Source organism: Fragaria vesca, linkage group LG6 (genome assembly GCF_000184155.1).
Source record: "Fragaria vesca subsp. vesca linkage group LG6, FraVesHawaii_1.0, whole genome shotgun sequence".
In the NCBI taxonomy this organism is placed as follows: Eukaryota; Viridiplantae; Streptophyta; class Magnoliopsida; order Rosales; family Rosaceae; genus Fragaria; species Fragaria vesca.
Window position 1 is genome coordinate 17,146,554 of NC_020496.1, and position 10,768 is coordinate 17,157,321.

The window sequence follows — 10,768 nt, forward strand, 5'->3', positions numbered from 1 at the left end:
GTAACCGATCAACTAATGTTTGCCAAAACTCAAGCGGATCTTTCACCGTTAGATACATGTCTTTCAGTCTCTTTTTCAAGACCACATCGATCATCATGGATCTAATTATGTAGTTTAGAACTTCATGTTCATATGAAAGAAATATCAATATCGAAAATTCAGGTTCGAATTTTGTGAACAATGGATCATATGTACATGCACAAAATTTCAGATTTATGCAAACAATTAGAATTGCAAGTCTACTGTAATATTTGAACTTCAGGTTCATAATCTCAAAAAGTTCATATTTGAGAATTATTAGCAAAACTTCAGGCTCACTAATATAAGCAATTGTAAACATAGAAAATCGTGAATATAGATAATAAACAACAAAAGTTGCACCAACATCTCATAGATCGTCATAGAGTTTATGGAACGAATGAGCAAAATCGTGCTGATAACGTGTTATAAACTAAGAATGAGATAGAGAGAAAAGAGAAGAACAAAATGTAGGAGGAGGAAGAAGTGTCTCTTTCATTCTCATTAGGCTCTTTTATATAGGAGTATGTTTTACATCTTAAGGACATAACTAATAAGTATTTACAAGGACATCCACATATATTATAATATTTACAACACCAATTATCTTTTTGCGTTTTTTCAACTGTGTTTGTTTTCGTTCATACTTCCTTGACATCATTTCTTCATTATTTTGAACAGAAAACACTTAATATAATTGCAAATTTGAAGCTAGCTATCAGATGTTATTCAATTACCGTTTACTTTTTGTCTGAGTATTGTATAAAACACTAGCTAATGATGACAAACTATATGATTAAATCATGATGATTTGCCGAATGAAAATGGCATCTGTTCCCTCTGTTCTCTTTATATATAGTTTCTACATTATTAACTCTGCCGAATGGAAATGGCACCTGTGTTCTCTTTTATAGTTTCTAGCATCATATATATATATACACCACCCCGGGCACTTGTTTCACAGCACCACCACCACCACCACCATGCAAATGATGTGGTTCCTCATCTTTATCCTCTCCCTCTTCATCACTTTCCTGTTCAAATCCCTTCTGCTTCCCTCTAAACCCTCCACCAAACTCGTCGGCGCTGTTCTACCGCCGGGACCCATCTCGATTCCCATAATCGGAAACTTCATATGGCTCTACAGACTCTCCTCCGGAATCGAACCCATACTTGCTGACCTCTACGCGAAGCATGGCCCTGTCGTCTCACTCCCAATCCCTTTCAGCTCTCACCCCGCCATTTTCATCAACGACCGCTCACTGACCCACCAAGTCTTAGTCCAAAAAGGTGCCGTCACTTCGGACCGCCCTCCTCCCAAGCGCATCACCAAGCTCATCACTAACAACAACCGAGTCATCCACAGCAGCGGCTACGGCCCAACATGGCGTCTCCTCCGCCGAAACCTCATGTCCGAGGTTCTAAACCCTTCTCGGATCAACTCCTACACCTCTTCCCGGAAATGGGCTTTAGATACACTCACCAACCGTCTGGACCGGTCTGTATCGTCGAACGGACCGGTCGTCGAAGTTTTAGAACACTTCCAGATCTCCATCACTTCTTTGTTCGTGTATATGGCTTTTGGTGTGAAGGTGGAGGATGAGGCGAAGATGAAAGAAATTATCCATGTTCAGCGTCGCTTTGTCTTTGGTATGGTAAGAGGTTTCCAAACCCTAAACTTGGGACCGAGATGGTTGAACAAGATTTTATTCCGTAAGGGTTGGAATGAGTTCTACGAAATTCGAAAACAACAAAAGCACCTCTTGTTCCCTTTCATACAAGCACGAAAGAAGGTGATGGTGAAAATTTCTGATAATTTTTCCTTTTTTTTTTCTTCACTTCTTCAGTTACAGGTGTAATATATGAAATTGACCACTCTAGTTCCCGAACTGTCAATTTGTAGGTTAACCATTAATCGAGCTCCGTTTCATTTAATCGAGACTTTTTCTATTTTGTATACATGCTCTATAAAATTAAAAAAGAGTGATTTTGCGCAAAAGTTCAAACTTTAAAAAGTAGTAAAAATGAAAATTTAATCACAAGTAGGCAAATTGTTATTTCACTTATTTGTTTTGTTTTTGTTTTTATATATTTGTCATTTCCACTTGTGTCAATGGTTCATAACTTCATATGATTTCAACTAAACATAAAGACATCTATTTTGACTCTAAGTCGACTGTCATTTCCTGCTTGATTATAGGTTAAACAAGAAAGAGTAGATAAGGAAAACGATGACTCCATGGTACCTTATGTTGATACATTGCTGGATTTAAAAGACCTCCACGAGAACAGAGACTTCAATGATGGAGAACTACTGGATCAATGCTCGGAGGTTGTGAACTCTGGCACAGACACCATGTCAGTTTCATTGCAGTGGACGATGGCGAATATAGTGAAATACCCTCATGTTCAGAAAAGGCTTGTTGAAGAGATTAAAGAGCTTGTGGGGGTTGGAAGCGAAGAGGTGAAAGAGGAGGATCTTCAGAAGATGCACTATTTGAAAGCGGTGGTGATGGAGGCTCTAAGGCTTCACCCACCAGGACACTTTGTGCTTCCACACTCGGTTACAGAGGATATTGTTTTGGATGGACGATATATGCTACCAAAGAACTGTACTGTGAATTTCATGGTTGCTGAAATGGCCAGGGACCCAAGTGTTTGGGACGAGGCCTCGAAGTTTAAGCCTGAGAGGTTTATGAGTGATGGAGATAATGTACAGTGTGATATAACAGGGAGTAAAGAGATTAAAATGATACCTTTCGGGGCAGGGAGGAGGATATGTCCTGGGTGGGGTTTGTCCATGCTTCTTTTGGAGTATTTGGTGGCAAATTTGGTTTGGAAGTACGAGTGGGATGCTGTGGATGGAGTTGGTGTTGATTTGACAGAGAAGCAAGAGGCTACCTGGGTGATGAAGAATCCATTACAGGCCCATATATCTCCAAGGTTGAACAAGTAAACATAAATTATCGGTCATTTGTGTGTAATAAATCATATCGGTTCATATTATCAACAAGCCTTTAATTATACATGTTTTATTTAGGGAAGTGAAATCTATACTCCTTAAATTGTAATCTACACTCCCATTTTCTATTTGTGGTAACTTAAATATTGTCTTTAGTGACTTAACTTTTGTCTTCTTATGAAAATAATGACTAAAAATAGAAAGTTAGTGTGTAGATTACAATTTAGAGTGTGTGGATTTCACATCTGATCCCTTTATTTATACGAAACAAACAACTATAAAGACAGAAACCTCTCAGGTAGCCTGAGTATACAACATCAAATAAGAAAGTTTTAGCAGCAGTCGATGGATTGGAATGGCCCTGTTATTAGTACACTGCATATTTTTTGGTGATATACCTGTTATTAGTACACTTCAAACAGTTTTAAATATGGCTGCTTTCCAAACTCATTGTACGCCATGGGGAATTTCCCATAACAATTGAAACCAAACCTGAACTTGAAACGACCCAGATCCCATTTAAAATACAGATGAATTCGTCTAAATGGTATACGAACTTTTGTTTTTTATAAACTTTGGTATATCAAGTTTTAAAAATATCATATTGGTATTTCATGTTTCTATCCCGACCTAAGATTGATATTTATAGCTATTAAGATGACTAATTTACCCTCAGACCAAAAAAAAGATGACCAATTTACCCTTAAATTCTCCCTTTTTTTTCTTAGTTTTTCTTCTTTGTTTTCATATTCCAATTTTCTTTTTTTGGCTTTTTATATTTTTAGTAACATAGAGAAAAATTCATCATCACTTTCTCCTTGTTAATAATTAGTTCTTCATCTCAATCATCCTTGAATGTCAACGGCAACAACAAGATCTTTGAGTGTCAGCAGAAACAACAAGACTTCTCTATGTTTCCCATCTTCAGCCTTCTTCAAGTTTATAAAGGTCAACCCAAATCATCAAATTCCAAAACATCTTCTAATATTTATGGAATATGAAAACAAATAAAAAAAAACTAAGAAAAAAAGGACTTAAGGGTAAATTGATCATCTTAATGGCTATATATACAAATCTTAGATCAACGGGATGAAAACATGAGATACCGTTCTGATATTTTCAAAACTTGATATACCAAAATATATCAGAAATAAAAGCTCGTATACCATTCGGATAAATTTCTCTAAAATACAAAAACCACCAGGGTCTAAATTTCGGGCCCAAGAATAAGCAGGCCCAAAACAGCAGATCAGGCATAACTTTTCGTCTTCAAAACAAGTTAAGTTTGCTAAAAGATTCCAGCTTGCACTTAAATTTCTTAGAAAGAAGTAATGTACACATACGGTATATTATGATATGAACTTATGAACAAGTAGAACAACAATGACTTCATTGTCATCTTATGAATTAAAGTTTTGAGACTTTTCAAACTTTAGACGAACGTTGATCACATTTGATACAATTAATGTCTCAACTCCAAAAGGATTGATTAGTAGCCATATATGATATAATAAATGAGATATATTAAACCTTTAACAATAAAGTAGAAAAGTCGTCTTTGTTGTTATTAATTTGTAATCATAACCAGAAAATTCAGCAACCTAGCTTAAAAATGAAGTAAATGGCCCCCAAAGTAATTAGGCAGGTTCTTATAACTGTCGTTTTTGAACTTGACTCATGTTGAGGTTGACCCAAATTAACGCATGAAGAAGAAATTGTAGCATGGAGCTTTCATCCAACAGTTGATCATGACTCCATCCTTGTTGCACAAAACACATGCATTCTCATCACCAACAACACTTATTGGTATTTGATGTTAAACAAATGTGGGAGTGGGTAATGAGCCACGTGAAATACAGTTTTCACAAAAGCAAAAAAATTAAGCCATGAGGAAAACGCATTCCCAATAGTTTAATAGGTATTGCACTCCATTAAAGTCATTAATCACAGTATTTATGGACTCTTAATTTGCTCAGTTAAACGTCCTCACACCACAGCGCTCATCATCCGTTGTTCATCACCAAGCTTAGAGCAACAGCCTAAACATGTCTTCTCTCCAACCAACCTTCTCTTCCAAATCCAGCTCCAACTTCAATGAGCTTCAATGGGTGATTCAAATCCGAAAAACCCTAGAGGCAGAGCTCGAGGATGAGAATGAAATCCCTGTCTCCATTTTCAACGTCCCCAAAACCCTCCTGGCTACTGACCCTGAATCGTATACCCCTCAACTGGTTGCGATCGGTCCTTACCATTATTGGCGGCCGGAGCTCTATGAGATGGAGAGGTACAAAGTGGCTGCGGCCAAAAGAACCCAGAAGCAGCTCCAAACCCTCAAGTTCCAACACCTTGTTGACCAGTTGACGAGGTTCGAGCCGAGGATTCGTGCTTGTTACCACAAGTACTTGGAGTTTAATGGCGAGACTTTGGGGTGGATGATGGCCATTGATGCTTCGTTTTTCCTGGAGATCCTTCAAGTCTATGCGGTTCAAGAAGGGAAGACTTTGACGAGAGTTTCTTCAAGGATGGCGCATTTGGTTGATTATGCCGGAAGGAAGTCAGCGCATCATACAATCCTTAGGGACTTTGTGATGCTTGAGAATCAAATCCCGTTGTTTGTGTTGAGAAAAGTGTTGGAATTTCAGTTTCCCACGTTGGAATGCGCCGACGATATGCTTCTTTCTATGTTGATGGGATTGTGCAAAGAGCTCTCCCCTTTCAAGATGAAGGATGAGGACTTGCCAAAGATCCAAGTCTCTAGTTGTTGTCACTTGCTGGACTTTCTGTACCAGTTGGTCACCCCCAAGTTAGAAGCTGGACCGTCGGAAATCACAGAAGAAGAAGATAGCAAGGGCACACCACACAAGGAAAAATCATCAGCTAACTCGAATTATGTCAAACAATTTCTAGATGAGGTATGGAAGCTGCTATCCAAGCTGAACAAAGGCCCAATACGTCTTCTGAAAAAGATTCTAATATCTGGACCTGTAAAAGTGATATTCAAACTGCCTTGGACTATCCTCTCCAACCTTCCAGGATTTGCAATTTTGAAACAACCTCTTCAGTCCTTATTTTCCTCCGAAGACAAAGAAGCAGTGAAACCTGAAGATGAAAAGTCGAGCAATGGCATTAGTAAACCGCCGTTGATCGAGGAGATCACCGTCCCATCCGTCTCTGATCTTGCAAAATCCGGTGTCAAGTTCTTGCCCGTAAGCAGCGTTTCGAGCATCTCTTTTGATGCGAAAACTTGCTCGTTTTACCTCCCGAGTACTAGCTTAGATGGAAACACAGAGGTGATCCTGAGAAACTTGGTGGCCTACGAAGCATCAACTGCATCAGGGCCATTGGTTTTTACTCGCTACACCGAGCTGATGAATGGGATCATAGACACCGAGGAAGACGCCAAGTTGCTAAGAGAGAAAGGTATCATCTTGAACCGTTTGAAGAGTGATGAAGAAGTGGCAAACCTGTACAATGGCATGAGCAAGTCCATTAGATTGACTAAAGTTCCCTTCATGGATAAGGCCATCGAAGATGCCAACAAGTACTACAATGGCAGATGGAAGGTGAAGTTGAGGAGGTTTATGAAGACTTATGTGTTTGGTTCCTGGCCAATTCTGGCCTTGCTCGCTGCCATTTTGCTCCTGCTCTTGATGACATTGCAAGCATTTTGCTCAGTATACACCTGCAGTCGCATATTTAATATCAGCACCACTACTTAGTGATTTTGATTAGCCTCTATAATTTAGTTGTCATCCTGCTCACTGACCACCTCTTTGGTTGTGCGCTGGGGAATCGAAAAGCTTGAGGGTACGTAGTATGGTTTGCTTTCTCTTACATTTTTATTGTTTGATTCTTTCTTTCTTATCTTTTTTTCTCTCTTTTCCTTTTTCTGCTGTGAAGTTAGTGATTGTAATGATGACGAAGGGCATCAAAAACTTGATTATGGGTTAATGTATTGTGTGGTCTGTGATTGATCGACTTTGTGCCATCTTATTTTTCGAAACCAAAAAAAAAAAAAGAAAAAAAAAAGTACTAGTGTTTCTCTGTTAGAACTTATCAACAATCTGCTGAATTGAATCCCTTCAAGTGGCTTAGTGCATGGTCGATCGTCAGATAGGGAACACTTCAGTTAACATAACCAGTCACTATGATCCATCATTGCATAGTTGAAATAACCAGGTACTATGATGCAATGCATAGTTAAAGTATCAGATCAAACACACACAACTATGCTGTTCGCTTATGATGCATATTATAAGATTAATCACCTCAAGTTTAAGCTCATTGCAATCCAAGGAAACTAATGGAGAAGTTAAGGTGATAAGGGCATGGCCACCTCATATATTCTGTCCACTACTTAGATACGTATAATGCATATAATCATTTATGTATAATACATTTATTTTGTGAAGAATATATATATAATCCATGTGGTGCAGATATACATGAGATATTTCATATGATCTAGCCAAGGCTGCTTTGGATTATACTGAGAATTTGGTGCAAGTAGAGGATTAAAAACTTTGAGATTGATACTCGGTGCTGGTACACATGTGTACCCTTGATTTGATTAATCGCAAGTGAAATGGATTTGCAATTGATAAAAGGCTTCACCATCACACAGAACAAAAATAATGCATAAGAAGCTAAGAATAACCAGCTGTCAGATCATTTTTGACACATTAATTAACATGATGACCCTAATTGTGTATGTTCGTATAGGCCTCATAGCCGGCCCTACCCTAAATTTTAGGGCTTAGGGTAGGGTCGGGTAGGGCTTTGACTTGGTCAACTAGGGCTTTGACTTGGTCAACAATATTTAGGGTCGGACCGGGACTCAAATATGCAAGTCTTTGCCTGCCCTTAAAGCCCATTTCGCTAGGGCTAATAGGGCCGGGTAGGGCCGACCCTTTGAATACGGCTAAATAGGGCCGAAAGGACCGAATATGACGTTATTTTGTTTAACGAAATAAATTCATGAGTTTTAATTTTTTTCCTCAAATATTACCTCAAGGGATATATATGATACAAGACCCTATTTTTAGTCATATTTAACATACATATACATTATATTTAACTTAATACATCTAGAATTATTGATCTAAGTAGTTATATTCATATATTTTATTAACTATCTTTCTAAATCACCAAAAATAAATCATTATTTAACAAAGAAAAATACAAATTAAAAAAATAAAACTTACAAGATTAGTTGTATTGTATAAAAAATAAAAACATATTAAAAACAATAGAAAAGAAGTAATTATTAGGGTCTAACTAAAGGGTGGGCTTTTATGGCCGGAATAAGGTCGAGCTTGGCCCTAAAGGGCATAATAAGGTAGGGTCATAGGGTAGGGCCGGGTTTCATTTGCTTAACCCTTGCCCTACCCTAATTGAAAAGGGCTAGGGCCAGCCACTACCAAAAGAAAGACTTTACCCGACGAAAATAAAAAAACCAGCCCGACAAATTATTTTTTCGTCGGCTAATAAAGTGGACTTTAGCCGACGAAATTTCCCTTCGTCGACTAATTAAAAATTTTCGTCGGCTATGGTTAACTTTAGCCGACGAAATTAAAATTTCGTCGTCTGAATAATTTTTTTCGTCGGCTATAGTCTGTGAACTTTAGCTGACGAAATTTTTAAAAGTTTAGCCGACGAAAAATATAATTTCGTCGGCTAAAGTGTCTTATATTTGCAGATCTAGACAACAACTCATCTGGGGAAAAAAAAACTATACGTAGAACCTTCAAACGCAAAAAAGTCGTGAAATAAGATATGACCAGAATGGTGAAATACGTCTACATTTGAAAAATCATGGTATTCTGGTAAAGTCTCAGTGCCGATAGTTGCGGTCAATGCAATTTACCCTTATTATTCACTATGCTGCAGATTTGGTTTTTGGTGTCCGATTGACTATTGTGATACCTTTCCGGAAGCGTAACTGCCCTACGAGTCAAACTCATCGCTAATGTCATGATATATGGGCCTTTTTGGGCATCCGAGTCCGTTTAGGGCTTCAAAATGCAGTTTTCTTATTTCCGATTAAAGTTGACCGTTTCAATCGAGCCCTTAACGTTGTCGAATCCAGTTGAATTTTTTACCATAGACATCTTTCGTCATAATGATCACATCTGACGGTCGAATTTTGGTTTGTAAATTTTAGTCATCGGAATCACAACATGTCTACTATTTACCGTTATTATTCCCTATGGGGAGCCCTATCGTCGGAAGGTAAATGTCTCAAAATTTTTATATGGGCAGTTGCGTCTCATCTACGTGAGAGTTTTTTGTGTGGAAGGTTTGACCAAACCACGTAATATAGAGGGAGATATGAGCGTTTTCGTGTGATAAGTGATGATGGATTAGGGTTACCCGTTTCGATCGAGTCCTTAACGTTGTCGGATCCAGTTGAATTTTTTACCATAGACATCTTTCATCATAATGATCATATCTGAAGGTCGAATTTTGGTTTGTAAATTTTAGTCATCGGAATCACAACGTGTCTACTAATGTTGTATAACTTGTTTAGTAGGTTATACAACTTTGTGAACCAACTCTATATAGGAAGCAAAATTATCAAAAATCTTGTGAAATAAGATGTGTTCAGAATGGTGAAATACGGCTATGGTTCAAAAATCACGTAAATCGGGTAAAGTCTCGGTGCCAATAATAGCGGTCAACCCTATTTACCGTTATTATTCCCTATGGGGAGCCGTATCGTCGGAAGGCAAATGTCTCAAAATTTTTATATAGGCGGTTGCGTCTCATCTACGTGAAAGTTTTTCGTGTGGAAGGTTTGACCAAACTACGTAATATAGAAGGAGATATGAGCGTTTTCGGGAATTTATAGACTTTAGCCGACGAGATATTAAAAAAGTCGTCGGCTAAGGTCAAAAATTTTTGGGCGGTAAACCAAATTTGGAGGAAAATTTTCATAGGACTTTAGCCGACGAAAATATATGAAAAGTCGTTTGCTAAAGTCGAAAAATTTTCAAAATTTTCATCCAAAATTTTTTGGCGGTCAACCAAAATTTTCAAAAGAGTTTAGCCGACGAAAATAAAGAATTTTGTCGGCTAAAGTTCTTTATATAGGAGTTTTACCGAAGGTGGATGGTAAGAAGTCTATTTCGCCTGCCAGATTTTCTTCTCTGCCTAGCTCCGCCGTCAAGCCACTGGAGACCGCCACACTTGTCCCAAAAGCTTCGCTGTCGTCTCTTTTTCATTGCTGGATAGGTGGTGCATCGAGTGGCACCGCCGTGAGAGATAAATCGAGCTCCAAAACTCCGCCGATTCGGATTCAGTGTTGATCGAATTTCTCCTTCCTCAGGTCACCATTTGGTGAGTTCTATATATGGATAAGTTGAGTTTGATTAGTACTACATTCCCCTAGAATTTGGTAGCTCGATTCGGTGTGTGTGAGGAGAATCGAAGATTTGAAGTTTTTAGGGTTTAAAATTTGGGATTTTTATATTTTGATTCAATTGACCTGTTTAGGCTTAGAATTGGGCTTCGACTTCTTTTAGAAAGTTGTTCGAAATGTTGAGAGGAAGATTCTGTCAAATTTTGGTGGTGATTGGAGGTGGCCGAAAGTTTCTGCAGTTTTTTTTTCAAAAACCTAGCAACTTTAGCCGACGATATTTAAAGGTTTAGCCGACGATATTTAAAGGTTTATTCGTCAGCTATAGTATTTTAAATTTTTTTATAAGGTTTAGCCGACGAATTATGGCATATTTCGTCGGCTATAGTTATTTTTTAAATTTTTTTATAAGGTTTAGCCGACGAATTATG

General features: G+C 38.0%; 2 protein-coding genes across 2 annotated transcripts; both read left to right on the plus strand.

Annotated features, from left to right (window-relative positions):
• Positions 1 to 1,010: 1,010 nt before the first annotated feature.
• Positions 1,011 to 3,091, plus strand: LOC101314591 (cytochrome P450 89A2-like). Its single transcript, XM_004305441.1, has 2 exons — positions 1,011 to 1,811; positions 2,219 to 3,091. Exons 1-2 carry the CDS (start codon positions 1,011 to 1,013, stop codon positions 2,972 to 2,974), a joined length of 1,557 nt encoding a protein of 518 aa, XP_004305489.1. The 3' UTR covers positions 2,975 to 3,091.
• A 1,934-nt stretch (positions 3,092 to 5,025) lies between these two features.
• LOC101314877 (putative UPF0481 protein At3g02645-like) lies at positions 5,026 to 6,699 on the plus strand. Its single transcript, XM_004305442.1, has one exon. It carries the CDS (start codon positions 5,026 to 5,028, stop codon positions 6,697 to 6,699), a length of 1,674 nt encoding a protein of 557 aa, XP_004305490.1.
• Positions 6,700 to 10,768: the final 4,069 nt, after the last annotated feature.